General features: G+C 38.4%; 1 protein-coding gene across 1 annotated transcript; it reads left to right on the forward strand.

The window, feature by feature from the left end:
* The first annotated feature begins 1,797 nt into the window (after positions 1-1,797).
* dnmt1 (DNA (cytosine-5-)-methyltransferase 1) lies at positions 1,798-23,936 on the forward strand. The gene is made up of 34 exons (XM_079834813.1): positions 1,798-2,057; positions 2,663-2,705; positions 6,205-6,312; positions 6,403-6,637; positions 6,746-6,818; positions 6,991-7,075; positions 7,155-7,192; positions 7,281-7,335; positions 7,414-7,497; positions 7,610-7,719; positions 7,800-7,918; positions 8,658-8,750; positions 8,845-8,996; positions 9,079-9,266; positions 11,141-11,324; positions 11,412-11,509; positions 14,058-14,211; positions 14,288-14,403; positions 14,511-14,709; positions 14,787-14,920; positions 14,999-15,178; positions 15,256-15,480; positions 15,607-15,799; positions 16,074-16,164; positions 17,270-17,401; positions 18,201-18,483; positions 18,580-18,721; positions 18,894-19,060; positions 19,140-19,317; positions 19,654-19,849; positions 19,947-20,110; positions 23,252-23,368; positions 23,451-23,541; positions 23,620-23,936. Exons 1-34 carry the CDS (start codon positions 2,011-2,013, stop codon positions 23,649-23,651), a joined length of 4,506 nt encoding a protein of 1,501 aa, XP_079690939.1. The 5' UTR covers positions 1,798-2,010; the 3' UTR covers positions 23,652-23,936.
* Positions 23,937-24,913: the final 977 nt, after the last annotated feature.

Consider the following 24,913-nt stretch of genomic DNA (forward strand, 5'->3'; position numbering starts at 1 on the left):
TATCAACTAAACTAACTTCATAACTTTTACTTGCATTGACGAAGTGAGATTTTTCTTTAAGTTGTACTCTTTCATAGACAGCTCTTTTCTTCTTGCTGTGTAAATTTGTTTAAATTCTTAATATTTTTCAATCATGTCATATTCTGCAGAAGAGGGAAATGAATCTCAGTTGATCCACAGCATGTGATTGGCTGTTTACTACTGATGTCACAGCTAAACTCCTAAACTCAGGATCAAAGCCTTGACAGAGTTTACAGAGAAAGCGGATGATCAGCATCATGGGACCAACAGAGCCGGATTGAATTGGTTTGGTTTTGTCAACTCAAAAGTAACCCTGTAACCTTGAGTTTGTTCAGCTACCATTATGGTACAGGCCCCTGGACATTTTTAATTTTTAAAATATAACTCAGATTGAATTCGTCTGAAAGAAGAATGTCACCTAGGATGGCTTGAGGGTGAGTATATCATGGGCTAATTTTCATTTTTGGGTGAACTATCCCTTTAATTATTGTATTTGCAAGGGTTAGGTTTAGGGTTGGGGTCGGTGTAGACAATAAAACACAATCTGATAAGTAACCAATTTAACTTTTAAAAGAACAAATAACTTGTTTTAAATATTTGTTAACTTTTATTTCTTTATTACATATAAATGTTATGATTTAGGTGTACAATTATTATAGTTAGAGAAAATCTGCATCTGTGTGATTATTTTGTCTTTTGAATAGTTCAATTTAAATATGAATATTACAATTCATTGCAGGAAATGCTGTTGAATGTTTGTAACATTAGTGTTATATTGATTTAGGGTAACGTTACCTTTATTTCACAGGACTCTTGCGTTTATTTATTTGTATTTATATGTTTATCTGTTTGTTTGAAGATCCTTTGTTTTCTTTATTAAACATTTGAACATTTTTATAGGTTAAATAGGTTTACAATTAGTCTGCATCTGTGTGATTTTCTTTTCTTTTGAATAGTTCAATATAAATATGAATATTACAATAAATTGCAGGAAATGCTGTAAAAAATGCTGACTTTTTTACATTAGTTTTATATTGATTTAGGGTAACCTTTATTTCAAAGGACCCTTGCGTTTATTTATATGTTTATCTGTTTGTTTGAAGATTCTTTGTATTCTTTATTAAACATTTGAACATTTGTTAAATAGGTTTACAATTAGTCTGCATCTGTGTGATTTTCTTTTCTTTTGAATAGTTCAATATAAATATTACAATACATTGCAGGAAATGCTGTAAAAAATGCTGACATTTTTTAAACATTAGTTTTATATTGATTTTAGGGTAACGTTACCTCAATTTCACAGGACTCTTGCGTTTATTTATTTTTATTTATATGTGTATCTGTTTGTTTGAAGATCCTTTGTATTCTTTATTAAACAATTGAACATTGTGACAAATAAATACTAAATATATAAACTTAATTGAGAAGTGGCTCAATCGAATTGATCGGCTCGGTTTCAGATTTCAATTGGTCACTCGCAGTGTTAAATATTTACACTGGAAGAGTTAATGAAATGAGCGAAAGTGAATGTGCACCCCTGAGCGAGGCTAAATGTGGTACATCCTATATCGGTTGAGTCTTCTGAATCCGTAGAAGGGGGGCACAATAAAATAATCCTCGAAAACAACTTACGATTTGACATTCCTTCACTCTTAAAGTATATTTTTCATAATACCAATATACTTTCATATACTCAAAAGAATGTATCTGAATCGTTTAAAACCAAAATAGAAACGCACAACTTCTCTGACACCTTTGTCTCCCGTGCTTTGAATGAGAATGGTAGCGTCCAACTCGCGTTTCCGCGCGAAAAAGCGGCCCGCGCGTATTTCCCAGCTGCTAGCGACAATACATAAAGCCCGTTGAGCCCTTCAAGCGCGCGCTGCGGTTGGCACTGTCAGATTTTAATAACCGGTTTTACTTGTTGTTGTTTTAAGTCGTGTTTTTACATAGAAATTCCCTTTGATCGAACTCAAACTCGAACTTGAAATGCCTACCAGGACCTCATTGTCTCTGCCAGAGGATGTCAAGGAACGGTACGGTGCTGTTTGTGTGTATATAAAAGCAACTGCATAACGATAGACTGGATGTGATCGTTTGCTCGTTCGCGGGCTTTGCTCGCGTTGATCACGTCACATAACCGCCGCTGTATTTGTTTTTGAATGTTTTAGTTCTTATTTTACACTGTAGTTAGCATTTAGCCGTGCTACAAATGCTCTACCTGCCGTCAGCTCGAGTTTAGTGGGTAAAAACAGGCGGCGGCTGGTTGTTTTGATGCGATTTGACTCGCATGTGTCAGTCTACATTTGGCGCCAAATACACATGTGTCCGAGGGAAGCCCTGCCCGCCTCCTGTCTTCCTCTACTCAATCACTGCACAAGTCATTAGACCCATCCCTGCTGATTTCAGCTGCCTTTCGTGTAGTTTAGCATCAGATCATCTGATGTGATGTTAGTAACTAAATAAATATGCGTGCGTGATTTGTTTACTTGAGTGATCACATCCTAGCGTCTGTTGAGCACATCAAACCCCAAGTGTTGAGACTCAACATCAACGATTACAATCTAATGTAAAGTGTTTAATGAATGTAGCGTCACTTTGTGGTGCAATGTTAATGAGATGTTTACCTTCATGTTCCCAGACTCCAGGTGCTGGATGAAGGTGGAGACAGTTTGTCAGATGAGGTGAGCGTTTTTCTTTGCAGGCTTCTGAAATGTTTTCAAAGACAATGGTCGGGTTATTCCTGCGTGTTACATGGATCTAAATCAAGGCAACTTCTCATTTAGGAACTAAATGCTGCAAACTATAGGGGGAACCCACTCCAAAAAAAGCCTTAAAATTAGTACTTAATCTTCAATGTGTAACTGGATTACTCTACTAATAATTACTATGTATTGTGTTACTAATTACTTTCTAAATCCTGTATCAACCATGACAAGTTGAGCAATACTAGGGAAGACTTGAAGCTGCTTTTTATTTTAGTTGTTTCCAAGAAAGTAAAATTGCATAACTTATTTTTGAACTGACCAATGTATTTTAAGGGAGAAGGTTACATTAACATTTTTACTTTCACTTTATTATGGGTAAAAAAGTAATGAAATGCTTAGTAATGCATTACACCAACACAGGTTAAAATTAACAACCGATTTGTATACAATTATTTAAATTACACAAGGCAGTTTTTATTTTAGTATTTTTATAATAACTTGACAGTTGTTTCTCCAGTTTGTATTTTAAAATATACTCACTCAAACTGTGTTCTTCAATATTTAATAGGGCTGGGTAAAAAAATATTTCTCGATTTTAATCGATTCTCACTTTTATAAAAAATTCTTAAATCCCAAGAATCGATTAGTCATCCTGTTTCAGTTGATGAATGAACGGGACATTACAGCGTGCATCCCTTCTAATAAATCGCAATAATCATTGTGCTTTACTACTATTGATATGAAACAAGGTGTCAGATTTCAAATTGCGTCTTTTTTTTTATTTAATTTTTTACGGAATTCAAAAACATAAATGCCGTTGTGGCGCGAGAACGCTCTGCTCAAGAGAAGCCACAGCGTGGAGCGCACATGAAGGGATCTTCTCTTCCGCCTTAAAATCAGTAACAGCGCAAAATAAACATGAATGAGCTTCTGAAAGTGTGTTAAGATACAGGACAACTTCCCGAACTCCGTATCATGTCACATAGAATAGCTCAATCAGTGTTTCAACCGCAGAAAGACGTCAGTAAAACGGCTTGTAAACAATGTCAACGTCACATTTACCTCGGAAAAACCATATCCAGTGTCCATAAACTGGTTAGTCAGCTCGAAAAATTAACTCTAGAGGAGCATTTTGCTGATTTTATGCACCACATTACATAGGATATTCATTGTTATTTTTAATGTTCTTATTTAATGCATGTAGGCCATTTATGAATGAATCTGGCAAGTTTATGACACTCACCATTTAAATGTTTATATTAATCAAAAAATGATTTGGAGTAGAAATATAATTATGTAATTGTAAAGTTAATATTATAACTTTATTATATATAAAAAACCCATCATTGAGTGTTTGTATACAGATCAGTTCATTTTTTACCTTCAATATTATTAGGCTAGTACCAACTGACTTCCATAGTTTACAGCATTAGTCAAGAGATTTGTTTTCCTTGAGAAAATTTGCTATGTATTATACCTGATGTGCATCCAAAATCGAATCGAAAGCTTGTAAATCGAATTGTGAAATTTGTCAATACCCAGCCCTAATATTTAATGTTTGAAAGAACCTACATGAACAAGTTGAGTTCGCCTCAACCTTTATTTATAAAGCACTTTCAACACCACAATGTGGAAGTCAAAGTGCTGTACGGAAAGAATAAGTAAAAACATAAAACCATTAACCTCTTAACAAGCGCCCCATTTTTGTGGAATTTTTTGAAAACGATATACCCAAATGAAAATGTCTGCAGCTCTTAAACCCTATGGTATATATTCATAAACCTGGTCTTATTTTAAACTAGACACTTGAAATATTGCTACCCAAGAGTCATAATAACTCAAAGTAATATGGGAACAGAGTAATATACATGTAAATATACATGTAAGTGACTCACGTTTTTTGTTTTTTGTTTTCACTTAGGGAAAAAAATATTATAATTTAATGTTAAGAGCCTGAAAATAACTTAAATATAAAACTGAATGTCTAATCATGTCATGATTCAAATATGAGGATGATTCTCTCAGTAATGTGGCTTCTGTGAGCTTTTATGTCAAGAAAAGTCTAGGCGTCATTTCAAAAAGGCCATTTATTTCAGAACATTTGCTATTGTAAAGAGTAGTTTTTCATTCAAATAAATCTGCAATAAACTGCAATATACTACTAATTATAATGGATAAACAGTTACTGAAAAACTAAAGCAACTATTTACAGAGATTACAAAGTGTAAAAAACTCATTTAGCTGATAATAAGTGTCAGTGAGAGACAGCGCGCTCCACTGCAGTTGCGCCATGGAGAACGTGCAGCCAGCGCGCAAACAGTATTCACCAAAGCCTACTTACGCAAACTGCGCAAGATAATGCCTTTTGATTGGTTACTAAGTCCATCAATCAAACCTTTGTTGAAAAGGCATTGGCTGGGCACCGAGTGCCTTTATCCAACGAAAACCATGGGCGCAATGATTGACAGCTCACCAAGCCTGTAAGGCACTTCCTCTATATGATGCATCCCAGAAGAGTCTCTGATTGAAGGAGAGAGACGGGGGAGGGTTTAAAATACGTGGGAGAAGCCATTCTAGCAGGGGGAGTTTGCCAGACCATCGATATTTCATTGAAAATGGACATGATTGATCACGCTAACTCAAAACTCTCTTGCAAACAACGGAGGATTTTTAGTTTTTTCCCTATTTTTTCGTTGTTTTGGATTAAAAAGTGGGATGCATTTTGAAGAATGGACTCTTACACAGAGATGTATGCGGGTGTTTATTGGATTCGTCCGATCTGATCTGAACGACAGGAGATGAAAGATGAGTAACGCTGATATTTTGCTAATGTTTACATGGACGGTCCTTTAGCATTTCATTTAACCCTTTCCTCTCTGGTGTATTTATTGCAAAAACAAGTTCAGAACATGAATCTTGAGTGTTTTAGCTTTCAAATGATGCATAGTTTGTGATAGTTGATTGAATATTTTGTATAAAACAAAAGTAAATAAAAGTACACACCCCCCCACTTCCGTCAACCCCCCCGTCCACGATCCGATGCGGGTTAAGAAGTTAAAACACACCACACAACAAAACACAGTAAATTACGAAATGCTTTCAAATGCTAATGAAAACAAATGAGTAACATAGTAAAAACGTATGTAATTTTATCAATGCTCTACAGTGTTAATTTTTCTTGCTGACTATCGAGCTATGAAGGCAAATGTAACGTTACTTGCCAGAGCTTTTCGTGCTATAACTATCAGTTTAGAGGAAGAGATGTGCCGCTTGAACTGAGGTGCTAACAGTGAAAAGCTTACAAATATCGTCGTGACATCAAATTGTCAATTTGTGATATTCACAGATGGTTTCATCAAAAATAACAGCAACTTATTGTGATTTTATTGGATTATAAAAATGTTTGTTGTTCAAGCATCTACTGAAAACGGCACAGCCTAAAATTATTTCTTGCATTTGTTTCTTCATTGTCTAGGAGTGTGTAAAGGAAAAGCTCAGGTTACTGCAGGAGTTCCTGCTCGCTGATACTCAGGACCAGCTCAAAATCCTTGAGGACAAGTTAAAGAGCTCTGAGCTTTCCACTGTGAGTTTACTCTGCCCTTTCAATCCTCCGGTCTGAAATCATTTCTAGTAATGCGTACTTGAGCTCTAACTTGCGTGTCTTTCTGTTTAGGAGGTTTACACATCGGAGGTGAAGGCCATACTGAAGAAAGCTTTGGGAGTTGCGAGGGTGGAGGACGGCGTGGAGCAGAATGGACATTCAAACGGCCTCTCTGAAAACGGATCTCACAAAGACGATGGCGAGCAGGAGGGAGCCATGGAGACTCAGGAAGGAGATTCTGTAAAGTCTCCCAGCGCCCCGAAGGGAAGGGGTGGCCGTCGCAGTAAAGCAGACTCTGAGCCCAAGAGTGAGCACGGGTTTATAGCTTTTAATTGTCATCCATGTTACAACAGCTGTATCTCTACATTGTGTACATAGTGTTTTTATTAATCACTTCCCCCCCCCCCCCCCCCAGAATCTCCAGCCAATAGCAGGGTTACACGTAACTCTGGGAAACAGCCATCTATCCTGTCAATGTTCTCCAGAGTGTAAGTCGAAAATATAGTATCCGTTTGGTGTCCTTTTGTGCAAATCTGATTTTAATTTTTGCCTTGTGAAATGCATTTTGTGCTTGAGCAGTTGAAATAATACATTTAATTTGTATTAAGTTTTAGTCTCTTTCCATTTATAAATGAATGGTGTTGTACCCTCTTCTAATAGCCCAAAACGCAAGTCTGACGAGTTGAATGGAGAAGCCACAAACGGTGATGCAGAAGTTAAGACTGAGGAGAAAATTACAGAGGAGGTAATATTATTTTGCAACCTAATGCCATTTTATTAAGTCGATGGAGGTAACTTTAACAGCAGCTTTTCCTTTTGTCAAGATCCATGAAGAGAAACGCCTTAAAACGGAAGATGAGAAGTGAGTTCCCTGTTGATACAAATGTAATAAAACTGCCATTCTCCATATGTAATGAACGTATGAGCTTAATTATTATCCCCTCTCTCAGGCCTGACACTGAGAACGCCACTAATGGCAAAATCCAGCCTGTGGCTACAGCCAAGGTGACTCATTTCATTCCCCATTTGTGCTGCTGGTTTTTTTTTTATGCATGAAATTAATCCCATTAATCTGCTCTTTAGACCCCTCCACCTAAATGTCCCGACTGCAGGCAGTATCTGGATGATTCAGACCTCAAGTTCTTCCAGGGAGATCCTGATAATGCTGTGAGCATATTTTTATTTACACTAATTGTTTGAACAGCACCATGACAGCTGTTTATCTATTTAAAGTTGATATTTTAGTTTTTTCAATGCGTCAATATTGTGTGTATTGTAGTTGGATGAACCAGAGATGTTGACCGATGAGCGTCTTTCCCTCTTTGATGCAAATGAGGATGGTTTTGAAAGTTATGACGATCTGCCTCAGCACAAGATTACTAACTTCAGGTGATTTTACATGAATGTTCAGTTTGATGCATCCCTCTTTACTTCCCCAATGATTTGACACTGGTAATCCTTGTTTACAGTGTGTATGACAAGCATGGGCACCTGTGTCCGTTTGACTCTGGCCTCATTGAGAAAAATGTGGAGCTGTACTTCAGTTGTGCTGTTAAGCCGATCTATGATGACAACCCATGCATGGATGGTATGTCCCAAGTTTCTTTACTAAACATTAGTCTACAAGACCAGGCTTAGTCTATCAAAGATGTATTTATTGGTTAAAGGGTGGTAACTGCACTTTTCGTTCCATTGACTTTCATTCAAAAGCAGGCTAATGCATCAGACCGGAAACGCAAACTCGTGTGAAAAGTTTCACGCTTTGCTGTGTTCCAAAGTTTGAGTTTGGTGAACTCTGACCTGTGAATTTGCATCACGTGAAGACCAGTAGAAGATCAATTGTCACAGTGTTGTTTTTATTTTATTTGTGTATTACTATTTGCTATGTCGAATCTATGAAAGGCATTTCAGTGTTTCAAAGACTGAGCATGCGAAACTTCTTCAGACACAGCAACAAAGTCTAGTGTGATCGCGACTGCCACTTCCTGTGAAGTTTTTCTGTGACTAAAGTCATGCAGGCCGCTAGTTTATTAATGTCTCCTTGCTTTTATTTTGACATTCATAGTTACTTTTTCCGGTGCTTTGCAGAAAACGGGCTTTATATCATGTGTATATATATTAAAGGTTCATTATGATTTGGTATTAGTATACTTTAAAGTAATTAAAATAATATAAACGTGCAATTTGGTCAATGGCTTGAATGGAAGACTAGTCATCTAAAATTTAGTTGTGTGCAGCCATTTACAAGAGAGACATTGCTAAATTGTATTTTGCTAATTTTAGGCTTTAGTGCAGATTGAGAATTTAATAACAATTGTTCTCTTTAGGTGGGGTTCCTGCTAAGAAGCTTGGTCCCATCAATGCTTGGTGGATCACTGGTTTTGATGGTGGGGAGAAGGCTTTAATTGGCTTCACAACAGGTACTTTTTTTTGTTTCAATTTTTTATTAAGTATCTTCTAGTCAAATTTCACCATGCACCGTTGGATCCAAATTTTTCTTTTTTTTCTCCACAGCCTTTGCTGACTACATCCTAATGGACCCCAGTGAGGAGTACTCGCTTATTTTTGCTCTGATGCAGGAGAAGATCTACATGAGCAAGATTGTGGTTGAATTTCTCCAGAAGAACCAGGACGCCACTTACGAGGATCTGCTTAACAAAATTGAGGTGAGCTGATTGACATGCTAAAGCTCAGTATAAGTCTCTTGTCACATCAGAAGCAGTGCCAATGTGTTCATCTGTCTTTTAGACTACAGTTCCACCTGCTGGGCTCAACTTCAACCGTTTCACTGAAGACACACTTCTGCGCCATGCCCAGTTTGTGGTGGAGCAGGTGGAGAGCTATGATGAGGCTGGAGACTCAGACGAGCAGCCCATCATCGTCACTCCCTGTATGCGAGACTTGATCAAGCTGGCTGGTGTTACTTTGGGAAAGAGGTGAGTTTAGTATTTTACCTAGTTATTATATTTTGTGATCATTGAGTAATGGTTGACTGATATAAAAGTGTATTGTGGCAAGGGTTTTAAACTATTTAAACCTGTTAAACTAGCCTGAAACTTGATGCTCTTGAATACAATTTTAAATGAGCTGATATTCAATTAGGGCTGCAACTAGCGATTATTTTGATCCTTTAGTTGGCCGATTTTTCAATTTATCAGAAAAAAAAAACTGACAACACTATTCCACATCCTGGCCAATACTGTCTTTCAAACAAGCTGAGTGCTATATGAAACCATACATGGTAAATCTATGGTTAATTCTTGGATATTCACTATGAATAAAACAAGCAAACAAAATGATAGTAAATAAATGGGTTGTAGTTGATCCATGGTAACCACAAATTAACCATGGGTTTTGCTTCAGATCCATAGTTTAACTATGGTATTTGTGCAGTCATACAAATGGTAATCAATATGCCAAACATGGTTTTACTATAAAACATGGATATTTTCTTAAAGGCTAGTCTGTGCTATACATTATGTTCAAAGCAAAATTACTTTAAATCCCTACATTAAAATTGTTAAACGCACACAATGTTCTGCAGGAACACACACTAGCTATACTGCCATTTCTTTGAATATAAATGCAATGTTTCTTACGGCCCATTTACAGGATAACTACATGCGGTTATCCCTTTAGTTACTACTCTCATAAAATACTTCAATTGCATGTTTGCTTTTAAACCTAAATGTAGTGCCTAAATTAATATTCAACGCAAAAACATTTAGCAGAAATCTGCTTGTCTCCCTCTACTGTATTCTGTCTCTGACGCACATGTGCGCCCGCAGCTTCCAGCGCTCGTTCAGCGAAGATTGCAGTGCAGACTGTCTGTCATGCAAAATGGAAATGCTTGCATGAATTAGTAACATTTGCCGATATGGATAACCTGTAAAATGAACGTTTTGTGCACGCAACTGTCAAAGCCCATGACGGTAGGCCTATGTTAAACGATAATTCTTTATTTTAAGCTTCAAGCTAATGCATTAGCATGTTTTGGGCGCTTGGATCACATTCCTTTCCTGCAGCTCACGCTTTCCTTCATTGTTTTTAAATGAATTATCCATAAAGCGTTATTCAGTGCTGTTATTAAAGTGTGCACCGAGGACAGACCGACTAATCAATAATGAGAATCGTTAGAGATGTTCATATTGATGTATCATGGACTAGTTGTTGCCGCTAAAGCCTAGTGACTTAAAGGCTTACTTTAACTTCAGTTTGGGTGAACTATTTCTCAACGCTTTGCTAGACTGAACATTCAGTGGTTTGTTGGGATTCACTTGTGCCATGATCTCATGTTTCTAATGATCCTCTAACCTTCCCTAACGCAGCAGGCAGCTGTACTGGTATGTAAAACCTGATGTTTGTGTGGCTTGGTTTTTTTTATCTTTTCCTATACGCTCCACTTCAGTTGTCTGTGTTGGTGGTAAACTCCTTTACTAGCTGAAAGGGGCGGGTGATGAGAACAACAAGAATATTTTCCATAGCTCTTTACCCCCCTGTCTAGCATGGCTATGCATAACAGATGTTAATTTGCGCTCCCATTGTTTGAATTTTACAAGTTTCCCATTTGGAGAAACTAAGCCTCTGAAGGAACTGAATGTTCTGTAAAGAACAGGACAGATCTGCACAAATGATCTTTAAAACAGACTTTTAAATTATACATTTGCATCAAACTGTCAATCCATTCAGTGTATGTGACCTCCATTCCTATTACATGCATGGCTCTATTTTCACTTGGATGTTCGTGGATTCTGTGAAAATCTAATGTGTGTTTTGTTGCTAATTGCATTTTTGTAATTTTCCACCTCAGGAGAGCAGCCAGAAGGCAAGCCATTCGTCATCCAACCAAGATTGAAAAGGACAACAAGGGCCCGACTAAAGCCACCACCACTAAACTGGTCTACCAGATCTTTGACACCTTTTTCTCCGATCAGATTGACCAGAATAATAAGGATGGAGGTGGAGTGAAGAGACAACGGTGTGGTGTCTGTGAGGTAGGTTCTCCAGAAATGGCCTTTTATTGCAATCAAATTAAGCCTGTAATGTCCATGTGACATGACTGGCATCCCTTTATCATTCAGGTGTGTCAAGCGCCTGATTGCGGCAAGTGTTCAGCCTGTAAGGATATGATCAAGTTTGGAGGCAGTGGCAGAAGTAAACAGGCCTGTCAGAAGAGAAGGTATGCTTGCTCTGTGCAGTCTTCATACCAGGGATGGAAATTGGCACCCGCCACCAGCCAAATGCGGGTGATTTTGTGTTGTAGCGGGTAAACTCGCTTCACCTACCGGCCACCTTGGCGGGTAAATAAAAATAGCATGGCCTACTGTTTCACCTGGATGGCGGACACTTTTAGGGGAGGCACACCTTCAAAAAAAATGTGGCGTTATAAATCAAATTCACAATAAGTAGTAGAGAAGTTAATTTGTGCGTGGTTGCGTTTTAGCGGCTTTCATAGCGGTGGAGTCTCGAGAACATGCGCTGTAAACTTGCACGGTTTTTAAAAAAAATATTGAGCTTGAACGCAAGAGGATCTCCAGATATAGGGCTGAATAGAGAAGTTTTCAATGGGTCTGTCCAGTAACTCGTGATGAACCTCAGGCGAACTGCACACTTTGCAGAGAAGCATTTCAGTTTCTCAGACTGTCTGACTTAAAGCAGCAGCGCTGACAGACCGGTCTATGTGACAGACACATCCGTGCTTCTAAAGGTATAGGCCTATTGTCTTTTTAAATGGATAATCTATTTATATAATCCATACATTATCAGAGCTTGGCAGACAGAATTATCATATATTTTTAGACAGGTTAATTCATAGATTATAGCTTAATTAATGTTATTAATGTATCATTTTAATCATACATAATAAATAATCCTGCCATATAAAGTTTGATATTTATTAAAAGAATATTTAGATAAAAGTGGGACAAATAATTACATAAGTCATCATTTAAGTATATTAATAAAAAAATTAACAGTTTTGAATTTCAGAATTGTCAAAAAAGTGGTTAGTGGTTCAGAATGACTGCTTAAAGGGACAGTTCACCCAAAAATGAACATTCTGTCATTTACTCACCCTAAGTTGTTCCAAACATGTACACATTTCTTTGTTGAACACATAGGAAGACTCATTCCTACTATGGAAGTCAATGGTGCCCCCAAAACAGCCTGGTTCAAATTTTCTTCAAAAATCATCTTTTGTGTTCAGCAGAATAAAGAAACTCATACTGGTTTGGAACATGAGTGAGAGTAAATGATGACAATGTTTTAGTTTTGGGTGAACTATCCCTTTAAAGTGCACCAAATAGGCTACTAAAGAGTTCTTTAGAAATAATAATTAATTAATCAATTGTAAAATAATATAACATTTTATATTGTCAGAATGGGTGTCCCTTATTTTGCCACACTGAAGGTGGCATCCTTAGTAGGCCATGTCGTCAACATGCTTCAGAAGATGCCAAAACTAAGTTACATTGTTGGGACTAAACCTAAAACTGGAAGCCATTAAAGACCACATCATCAACCATAAAATGCCACATCCATTAAACTGCCCTACTCATTTAATGAAATGTATATCAGTTCATGGTTTGTGTGTGTATAAGAGAGAGAATGTCAGTATTTCATTGAGATTTGTGATTAAATAAACTGCCTAAGTATTGTAGAGCTTGTAGTATTAATTTTCACATCCAGTTACACTGTCGGTTAAAAACAAAGTGGCTGGTAAAAACAAGAAAGTGGCTGGTGGATTTCAAAATCTACTAGCCACTCAGTGGCCGGTGGACAAGTTAATTTCCATCCCTGCTTTATACTTTGCCAAATTGTGTTTTGATGATGTGAAACCAATGTCAATCGATAGTCTCTAACATGACTACTGCTTAGGAGACTGATCTCCCCTTGCTTTTTCCTCCTGTATTTGCAGAAGCAGATTTTCACATCTAGAAAGAGTAGCAATGCCTCATTGTTTCCATCTTTTGTTCCAGATCTGTTCAATGCTGAATTCACTCAGTGCTGTGACTAATGCTGATAGTGCAGACTCTTGCTTTAGTCCAGAGTTTCCGCAGGGACTTAGTCTAAAAATTTGCTGAAGTATTGAGTTCTAGGTCTTATAGGTCAATAATTTTAAATGGATCTTAATTGTTTGCCGCCTGCCAGCGCTTGTGAGTATACTGAATGTGTTCTGTTTCTAGGCTTATTGCCCTTAAACGATCAAACACACATTTATGCCCATGTCCATATTGGCAGCGATCATGTTAAAGCTAGATGGCACTTCTTTTTTTTTTTTATAAAAATGCACAATGTTAGGTACCTGTGACTATTGTGCATATAACATATAGTAAATGTGACATTCTAATAATGCCTGTGCATTTGTCCACAAATTCCTGGAAATTACAACAAAATCCATCATTTATCTCCATTTATGAGCTATGGGGAAGTGCAAGTTTACTGATGCTTTGTTCATTTTGAATTTGCTTTACAAGTAATTGTGATTCTGCGTTTCCTTTTTTATGATCATACAGTAGGTCTTAAATGTCAGTCCTAATGGTCTTTAAAAAGGTCTTAAATTTGACTTTGTGAAACCTGCAGAAACCCTGTTAGTCAGGGTAGTGCAGAGTGAGAATAGGATAACCTTTTTAGGAAGCGCTTTATTTCCTGCCAGTTTGTTATCCAGCTCTATGGCCTTGGATTTTGTTTCCCATGTTAAATCTAAATGGACGTCTCTTCTTGTCCAGGTGTCCCAACCTGGCAGTGAAAGAAGCGGAGGATGATGAGAATGTAGAAGAGGAGGATGTGTTGCCAGTTATTAAAGACACAAAGAAAGTGTCTCAGACCAAGAAAAAGAAACCGACCAAGAATAAGATCAGCTGGGTGGGAGAGCCCATCAAGGTATGTGATCTTTGACTTGCGGTGAGAACCTGGATGTCCACTTCTAGAAGTTAAAGTATTGATATTGTCCTTTCAGACTGAGGGAAAGAAGAAATACTACATGAAAGTGCGTGTGGAGAATGAGGTGGTGGAGGTTGGTGATTGTGTGTCTTTCAGTCCTGATGACCCATCACACCCCCTCTACTTGGCCAGGTAACCTTTATCGAAGCAAACTTGGGTTGTTTGCAGTGAGGTTAAACTAAATAGCTTAGATTTGTGGCAATTATAACGTCAATAAAATGTCTTTTTTTGACTTGTAGGATTACAGCATTGTGGGATGATGGTGACAAAATGTTTCATGCCCACTGGTTCTGCCGTGGTACTGAGACAGTGCTTGGAGAGTCATCGGACCCTCTTGAGCTCTTCCTTGTGGATGAGTGTGAAGACATGCAGCTGAGTTTTGTCCAAGGCAAGGTCAACGTCCTCTACAAGGCTCCATCTGAAAACTGGTTCATGGAGGTACAGATGCTGAAGTTGGAGCTACATTTGTGTTTGTAATGAACTGGGCAGAGGTTTTAATATTTGCACGCTTTCAGGGTGGAATGGATGATGACATCAAAGTAATCGACGATGATGGCAAAAGCTTCTTTTATCAGCTCTGCTATGAAAGTGAATGTGCTCGCTTTGAGACTCCTCCCAGTGTCACACCATCAGAGGATTGCAAGTATAAGTGAGTGCTGCTTTTGAACTCCTTTTCTTTCCAGTGGCATTTCTCTTTACATGCACTTTAATGCATGTTTTATGGCAGGTTCTGTGCCAGCTGCACAAGGATTAAGGAACGAAAAGATCAGGATGCACCTCATGCCTATGAGCCCCTGGAGGATGAGGAGACTGACTCTAAAGTCTTCTATGGGTTGGCTAGCCTGAAGGGGGAGCAGTACAGAGTAGGGGACAGTGTCTATCTACCCCCTGATGCTTTTAATTTCACGTAAGGGTTTTAAAAAAATGTTAAGATGTTTTGAGGTTGAAAGGAGTTTTATTAAGTGTGTATGTTTTCTCTTGAAGGGTGAAGGCTGCAAGCCCAGTGAAGCGTTCTCACAGAAAGGAGGATGTTGATGAGGATCTTTACCCAGAATACTACAGGAAGTCCTCAGATTACATAAAGGGCTCAAACCTGGATGCTCCAGAGCCCTTCCGCATTGGCCGCATCAAAGAAATCTTTTGCAGCAAGCGCAGCAATGGAAAGGCAGACACAACCGAGATCAAACTGCGCCTCTATAAATTCTACAGGTGACACATTTTAATTTGCATTTCTCTAGCATGTTAACCACTGTTTTAAATCATTTAAAAGCAGATTTCCTTTTTCCCCCTAAGGTTGTACATTTTAAACTGACCTGATTTGACTGTTGCTTTCAGGCCTGAAAACACTCATAAAGGACCAAAGGGTGCCTACCACTCTGACATAAACCAACTCTACTGGAGTGATGAAGAGGTGAACGTGAACATGGCGGAGGTGCTGGGCCGCTGTCGTGTGGAGTATTCAGAGGATCTTGTGGAAAGTGTGCAAGACTATTCAAGCAGCGGCCCTGATCGCTTTTATTTCCTAGAGGTAAGGATGAGAGTTGGAGCAAACTGGTGGTAGTGTGGTTAAGCCATGATGCTCCTGACTGAGTTTTCAACTTTGTTTCAGCTGCACTGTAATTTTTGAAGTTTTGTCATCTAAAAACATCTTTTCATACAGCATTGCCAACCCTCTGTTTAGTGTTGCTGTTTAATTACTGTATTTGTATGTGTATCTATCTATATTGATGCTGTTATTTTCTTGTACAGCTTTGAGAATGTTTAGCCAGTTGGCGTTTGTTGTTTGACTTTGTTTTCTTTAGGCTTATAATGCCAGGTCTAAGAGTTTTGAGGATCCTCCCAATCATGCCCGATCAGCTGTGACTAAGGGCAAGGGCAAAGGAAAGGGGAAAGGTAACAGTGTAAATTCTCATTCACACCAAGGATGACTAATGATGGCTAGAAGTTAAGAATCTTTCTAATTTAAAAGAATAGCGTAGCTATACAACTACAGCACTTGCTTTTAATAAACAGAACGTTGTGTGTTGGTGTGGACATTAATATATAGGGCTGGGTTTAAAATACAGATTTCCGGATTTTAATCGATTCTCACTTTTGCAAATCAATATCGGTTCTTAAATCCCAAGGTTTTCAGTTGATGAATGAACGGAACATTGTAGCACGCCTCCCATCAAATATTTTTCGAATCTTTGTGCTTTCAGACTTCAAATTAATGGTAACTGATTTCAAATTACGTCCATTTTATTACAAAATATAAATACAGTTTTGGAATTGTGGCGTGAGATAACTCTGGCTCAGCTCAAGAGATGAGCTGATAATTTCCTCGCCTTTAATACCAGTTACAGCGTGAAATATGAATGGGCATCTGAACGTGTTGGAGTACAACTTACCGAAATCTGTATCATGTCACATGGAATTGCTCAGTTAACAAGTTTTACTAACGTCTTTACACTGGATATAATTTTTCCTGAGGTAAATCTGACGGTTTTAACCACGTAAACTCCTATAAACTATATACTATCCTATAAACTAGAAAAATTAACTCTAGAGAGGAGCATTTTGCTAAATATATGCACCATATTACATATTCATTATGTTCTTCAGTATTAAACACCATGCCAGATTTATTTCAAACATGCATTTATGACCTCCACCATTTAAATATTTCATAACTTTATTATAAAAACCTAATTAAGTTTTGTATACAAATCGGTTAATTTTTACCTTCAATATATAGTAGGCTACAACTGACTCCCATAGTTTACTGCATCAGTTTAGAGATTTGTTTTGTACCTGATCTATATCTTAAATCAATACATTTCGATTCACAAGCTTGCAATTCAATTAAATATCAAAGTGTGAAATTTGTCAATACCCAGCCCTGCTAATATAGTTTATTACAGCTATCATTCTTTTTGAAAATGGGCCTTAACTTTGAGATGAAAGTCATGGAATCCTTAGAATTTGTTTCCAATTTGTGCATCGTGATTGTTTGCAGGGAAAGGGAAAGGTAAAGCAGCCTCACAGGAATCGACAGATCAGGAGCCCCAAGAGCCGACAGTCCCCAAACTGCGCACTCTGGATGTGTTCTCTGGCTGTGGTGGTCTATCTGAGGGTTTCCATCAAGCAGGTTGGGCTTCTATTCAAAACTGGATTATGGAACTGTTATTGTATTCGGGGCTCAACATTAACGCTTGTCTAGGACAAGTGAGAATTTTACTAGCCCGACTGGACAAAGTAGCCTGATTTAAGTCAATAACAAAAAATAAATGGGGATTCATAAATGCGAGTGAATCTGATTTTACTACATTTAGTTTAAGTGGCAATTGATGGTGGATAATGTGTAATTTACTGACTAAGAAGGTTCCGCTGTTGAGGCTTATGCAACCCCTCGAGGAGTAATCTAAACAAATGAGCACAGCACACAGAAACGGTTAAAATACTGAGGTGGAATTATATTTATAACCTATGATAGTTAAGCAACATCACACGAACCAGAGTGCTGTCTTCCTGAATGCATTACGATTGAAAATGACTAAATCAATATTTGCAGTCATTATTTAATTATCGTATTAAATCAGTTGGCACTCACTTTTTACACTCAATATTGACACTTTGTTCTTTCAGCAGCAACAATTTTTCCAAATCAAGATCACAGCAGAACCATAGCGCATTTTACAGCCACGTTTCATTACTGAATGATTCAGTGTTTTGAACTAATCTGAGTCGAACAACTGCATTCTTGAATGAATCAGTTGTGTGAACAAATTGTGACGTTTTAAATGTCAAAGCTGAGAGCACAGAATATTGCCTCGGAATATAATTTTTTTTTTAAATTGTTCTAAGTGAATCATTTTACTTGTCCTAAGAACAAGCACATGATATTTAATGTTGAGCCTTGCTTATACATTTCTTTTCCCAAACACCAGGCATCTCCGAGACTAATTGGGCCATAGAGATGTGGGATCCTGCCGCTCAGGCCTTCAGGTTGAACAATCCGGGCACCACAGTTTTCACGGAGGACTGTAATGTCCTTTTGAAGCTGGTGATGTCCGGAGAGAAGACCAACTCTCTTGGACAGAAGCTTCCACAGAAGGGTGATGTGGAGATGCTCTGTGGTGGGCCGCCCTGCCAAGGTTTCAGTGGAATGAACCGCTTTAACTCGCGCACATACTCAAAGTTCAAGAACTCTCTGGTGGTCTCTTATCTGAGGTCAGCATAAGGAGTCTTACTGTAAAATGAGACTTTGCATATTTGGAAATGTGCTGTTGCTGGATGTTTACACTTGTATCGGTTTTTCCTTTACAGTTACTGTGACTACTACAGACCCAAGTTCTTCCTGCTGGAGAATGTGAGGAACTTTGTGTCATTCAAGCGCTCCATGGTCCTGAAACTCACGCTGCGCTGTCTTGTGCGCATGGGATACCAGTGCACCTTTGGTGTGCTACAGGCAAGTTGTATTAAATAATCTATTATAAAAGTGCTAATTTGATGTCAACATGGTTGCCTATTTTAGCCCCCATATCTGACTGTAGATTTAATTTTTGAAATTCTTTCTTTAGCACTTGAGCAAAGTATAACTGAGTGCATATTTAAATTTACTCTTATCTCCTCTTCTGCAGGCTGGGCAGTATGGAGTGGCCCAGACCCGACGCAGGGCGATCATCCTGGCTGCAGCCCCGGGTGAAAAGCTGCCCCGTTACCCAGAACCCCTCCATGTGTTTGCTCCACGAGCATGTTCTCTTAGTGTGGTGGTTGGTGAAAAGCGATACATAAGCAATGTGACTCGGTACGCATTTGTGAACACTTATGTTGGTCTCTTTAATAAATTCTGCACTTTTCTATACTAATCTTGCGCTATTTTCCAGTGGAAATGGCGGCGTTTATCGCACAATCACAGTGCGGGACACCATGTCCGACCTCCCTGAGATCCGTAACGGAGCCGCGGCTCTGGAGATCTCCTACAATGGCGAGCCACAGTCCTGGTTCCAGAGACACATTCGTGGCTCTCAATACCAGCCCATCCTGAGGGACCACATCTGTAAGGTCAGTCCCTCAACGGTGCTGTCGACAGGGACTTGGTGTCATTTGACACTTGGACAATAGTAATAAGGACAATACTTTTTCAGTGGCTTGGAACTAAATGTTGCTTATTTTTCGGTGGCTTGGAACTAAATGTTGCTTATTTTTGCATTTGACACGCAATGTAATTAACTTGGACCAAAACTGCAGTTGTAGAGAAATTTCTTGTCAGACATACAGGAAGTTAAGGGTTAGATACTTGAAGAGCTCCCTTTAGTCTTCTGAATATTTGCTAAATTATGTCTTGCGAGAGAAGGCACCATAGCTCAAGCGGGTTAATAATTGGATTTTGTGGTGTAGGACATGAGCGCCCTGGTCGCGGCCCGCATGCGCCACATTCCTTTGGCTCCTGGTTCTGACTGGAGGGATCTTCCTAATATTGAGGTGCGGCTGCGGGACGGCACCACCACAAAAAAGCTTCGCTATAGCCACCCTGACAAAAAAAATGGCCGCAGTGGCACCGGTGCATTAAGAGGAGTGTGTTCCTGTGCTGATGGTTTGTAATTTGATAAGTTGGAGCTTTTTTTTTTTTTGGTTTCTTTTCAATGAATAAAAAAAAGTCTGACTTACCAGTTACTGTCTTATTGCTCTAGGAAAACCATGTGACCCTGCAGACAGGCAGTTCAACACATTGGTTCCCTGGTGTCTGCCTCACACGGGCAACCGCCACAATCACTGGGCTGGTCTGTACGGCCGCCTGGAATGGGATGGGTTCTTCAGCACTACGGTGACCAATCCTGAGCCTATGGGAAAGCAGGTATTGCCTTCATATATACCATATGCTAACTTGTCATGATATGAAGCATAATAAAAAAAATAATAAAAAAAAACAGTCTCTTAAGATTAACTACTTTCTGGCCCTAAAGTTTTGAACAGGCATTTTTATGTATGTTATAGGGCTGCTCGATTATGGAAAATCATAATCACGATTATTTTGGTCAATATTGAAATCACGATTATGTAACACGATTATTTCACATGACTTTGGGAATGTGTTGCATTTATTAAAAATACACCTTTCAACAATTCAATTGAAATTGTAACATTTGTACTTTTTGAACTATTAAAATAAATAATATAACATATATTCAAATCAAAGTATAAAAGTATTCACGTAAAAATGATAACCACAAATAAATAAGATCAACAATATGGTTCGGCTAGATATGCTTTTCAGGTACGTCTAACATTAGTTTTCAGGTACAGAAATGTATCAAATGTAAAATAACATTGCATATTTAAGTGCATAAATTAAAGATTAATCCTATTAAACTTACAAAAGCTATTCAATCAAGAGCGGTGAGTGATGTCCTTGTCTTTTGTTGTTTGACATTAAACAGACGGCAGTAAAGGCTACTGCCCCTTTAAGACCTAAAGCTTGGATATGCGTCGTCTTTCTCGACTGTATAAAGTTCACTTAAGGCATATACAGACTATGTCTGCTAGGATGCTCATCAAGATGGACATGTTGACACACGTTTTGTGTGAGTTTGTCCGTTCAAGAGCAAGACTTGAAAGAACTCAATATTTGCGCGCTGTGAGACGCACATTTTCTCACAGCGCGCGTCTTCTCCGCGTCTTCTCATTCTGGCACTAAACCTGGGTGAAGACGGCGAAATGACAGCACTCGCATGCATTGAACAAAGTTTACAAAGAGAGAATTATTTGAAAAATATGAAAGAAAAAAAGGACGTTTACACGGCATCCCTGCTCTCGTCAGTTTGTTTCTATATTAGATTGTCATAGGTCACTCTGTTTAATTTTCAAGTGATTAAACAAATTCGTGGTGTTCCCTTGCGTTGCAGCCACTACCATGTAGCAAATCTTGCACGTAGCATGTTTCTGCTCGTCGTCTGATTCCTCGAAGCCAAACTGTTCCCAGACAACGGAGTTGGTTTTGCCTTTTTTGCTCCCCAAACGCTGCTGTAACTGCCCTCCTTCTGCCATCTTTACTCGCGCCGAGTTTTTACATTCCAGCGGTTGATATGCACACTAGGGCTGCAACGACGCGTCGACGTCGTCGATGACGCCGACTACGAAAATACGTCGACGTGCGTGAAATGCTTCGACGCGTCGGCGGCACATTATTTACGTTCTAGAATGGAACAGAAGATCTAGAATAATGGCAGCTTCTGCTCCCGGGCATAGTGAAAATTATAATTTATCATATAAAGCCAGACCGCGACATTCAAAAGTGTGGGAGTACTTTAAACAGAAGCCGAGTAAAACTGTGCTTTGTTCGCTCTGTAACGCCGGTTTCACACTGCGCGCGCAGGCAGAGCAGAAGCTGTGCGCGTGGAGAGCGGGAGCTTTCACACTGCCAATCAGTGTTGCCAAGTCCGCTTTTTTCCGCGGAATTGGGCTACTTCTACACTGTTGCCGCGGGCTGTGTCTCATGTCCGCGGGTTGAAGCAAAAAAACACACATATTTAACCCCCCGAACGCGATGTTTACCAGAGAACCTCCCCGAAACGCGATTGGGCTTGTTTTGAGTAACGAATGGGTGGGTTTTGTTGTGTAAACCTGGCAACCCTTCCAGTGTTCTCTCGCGCAGCTGAACCGTTGCGCGTGTATTGCAACAGACGGTCACATTTTCCGGGGTTCTTCTCCGACCCCAGTACGTCTCGTGCTTTTATTTATTATGGGCTGCATATATCTCCTGTAAATGCGACCTGGTTCCCCTCTGTCCCAAACACATATGCATAAAACATGCTGTATATAGGTAGTTTACATGATTAAAGAAACATTAAAGTTAAGATATGCCTCTAGCTTTAATCATTTAAGTGTGTCTTTGAAGTTTGGGCAAAAACTTCTGGCAGCTTTAGTCGTTGTTTATGCACATGTATCTTCAAAATAGACGACTAGTTATACTATATTAAAACTATGCTGAAAGCTCCTGTATGTGAACCTTTTGCAGATAAATACAAGTGCATTTTCGTTTACTATTGACACAAATCAATAAGTAAATCACTCAACTACTAGCCTATAGTAAACAACTTTTCCTTATTAGGCCCGCTCTGTATACATTTTATTATGAATAGTATCATTATATATTATGTTTAAAAAGCTTCTTGTGTTCATATATTTCATTATAAAATGGCATACTATGTACACTACCTTTCCTGAAATACAATTAATATTGTCATCATTCATTGATTTCATGTTAAAATAATATACAAATTCACTACCCTCTTTGAAATACAATAATCAGTAAAAAAGAATAATAAGATTAATCTGGGAAAATAATCGTTAGATTAGTCGACTAATCGAAAAAATAATCGTTAGATTAGTCGACAGAAAAAATAATCGTTAGTTGCAGCTCTAATGCACACGAGACTCTCAAACTGAGTTTGGCTTCGGGAGGGGCGGATGTGCGCATTTCAGAACGCAAGACAAAATAAGATCGTTCTTGCAAAACTGAACATGGCAAAATCGTTTTTTTCTCGATTGTACCATTTTGGTGATCGTTGGGAGGCGAAATCGAAATTCGATTAATTGCACAGCCCTAATGTGTTAATTTTTTTTATTATTATTTAGCAAGGATGCATGAAATTGATCAAGTTACATTTATGTTTGAGGACTAAGTGTCTTAATTTTCTATTCAAAGAACCTCTCAAATGATTTCCACGTGTTAAGCAGCGCAGCTATTTTCAACATTGATAATTGTTTATCAATTCATATTAGTGATTTCTGAAGGACTGTGACACTGAAGACTGGAGTGATGCTGAATATTTCAGCTTTGCATCACAGGAATTTCATTTTTAAACATTAAATTTTGTGGTCTTCAAGGTTTTTATTGAACCACTTCTCCGTTTTGAGTTCACAAGTGGACTTTCCCCATTAAATAGGAAGTTCTACCCTGTTGCAGTGTTGTTAATTAAGGTGTTATTTCCCCCAGGGACGTGTCCTTCACCCTGAGCAGCACCGTGTGGTGAGTGTCAGGGAATGTGCACGCTCACAGGGCTTCCCAGACACCTATCGCTTCTTCGGCAACATCCTAGACAAACACAGACAGGTATGATGCCTGTGCTAAAGACGTTCAATTCTTGTGAAAAGTATACGTTTAACAGGAACACTAATGTCCTTGTATTTCTCAGGTTGGTAATGCTGTGCCTCCACCCCTCTCCAAAGCCATTGGCCTGGAGATCAAGAGATGTGTGCAGGAGAGAATGAAGGAGAATGCTACAGGTGTGCATTTATTTTTAAGTGTTTAAACTGTCAGTGAGGGAAACGAATACTTAATCTCTTCAACATCCTTTCTTTCAGAGCCTGTAAAGCAGGAGAAGATGGAGGTCTAAAGTCATCTCTTCATAAAACCGCAGCTCATTTGCATTGTGTTTGGGAGTGTGTGAGGCATCAGTCCCGTAAACTCATTCCATTATTCATAAGCTGGTCTGGAGCCTGGCCACTTCAGTGGCTTTTCTATGGACAGTCTGTGCAGTGCCATTATGTGATTGTTTTATCAATTTCTAAATGTGGTTTTAACCGTGTATTTGCAATTACCCACTCTGAGACAGTGGTATTAAATTCTATGTAGTTTTTATATGTTGTAATATTTCAAATAAAGCTCTTATTCAATGGTGTCACAGTTTTCTTTATTTTTTTCCAAAACTGAATGGTCCCAATGGGAACATCTTTGATTCGTTTTAATAGTTTAAGTTAATGATCCCGCTTTAAAGTTATTTCAAACTCTCGTTTCCTAGTTTTGGTGGTCGAAGCTGTTGAAAAATCATTATCCTCTATCAATTTAAAACTGGAACAATACATCTTTGTAACATTGTTTATATGACGCCTGTATTAACCCTAACTGGGTTAAAGTGCAATAAACCAAAAATCAAGATAAACTAAATATTAACCATTGCAAAAGCAATGTTACATTACAAAAATAAAACCTGTATTTAACAAAGACATTTTTACTGTTTTCCAACGTATTCTCCCAAACTGAATATTCTGTATCTACATTTTTAGCTTAATGTTATTTTGTTTGTTGGAGGGGGTGGATTTACAATCCCTTGTTTATTAATGAGTTTAAAATCAGTTTTCTTAAAACAGTGCATCTCTTCTGGTATTTATTTTAGAGGCAATGTCTGCATTTGCTCTCTGATTTGACTGAAGGTCTGAGTTATGCATTCCTGACATGAGTGTTTATTAAATTAGCCCGGCTTCCAGAGAATGAATATATAGTGGTTTTGTAATTTGCTCAAACAAGAGTCATGTAGAAAGACATATAAAGACAGACAACCATCCACAAATACATAATTAGCAAGTGATTCTTAAGATTTTTAACACATTGGTCATTTTGTTAAATTATGGGCGTGAATCATGTGTAGAAGTTGATATCTGTTCTATTTCAGTGAAGTCCTGTCAAAACAGCCTTGAATGGAAAATATATCGCATGTTTTATTATTTTTAGTAATCGAAAGTTTGAGACATGTGACCTTGCCAAAGAAATAATCTCCAGGATATTTTAACTGCGCGCCGGAGAAGAACCAAATACTGGGACTGTCTGGGGAAAAAGGGGACGTCTGGTCACTCGGTTTAACGTTAAGTTAACGTTACT

This window comes from Gobio gobio, assembly GCF_949357685.1.
Source record: "Gobio gobio genome assembly, chromosome: 1".
NCBI lineage: Eukaryota > Metazoa > Chordata > Actinopteri > Cypriniformes > Gobionidae > Gobio > Gobio gobio.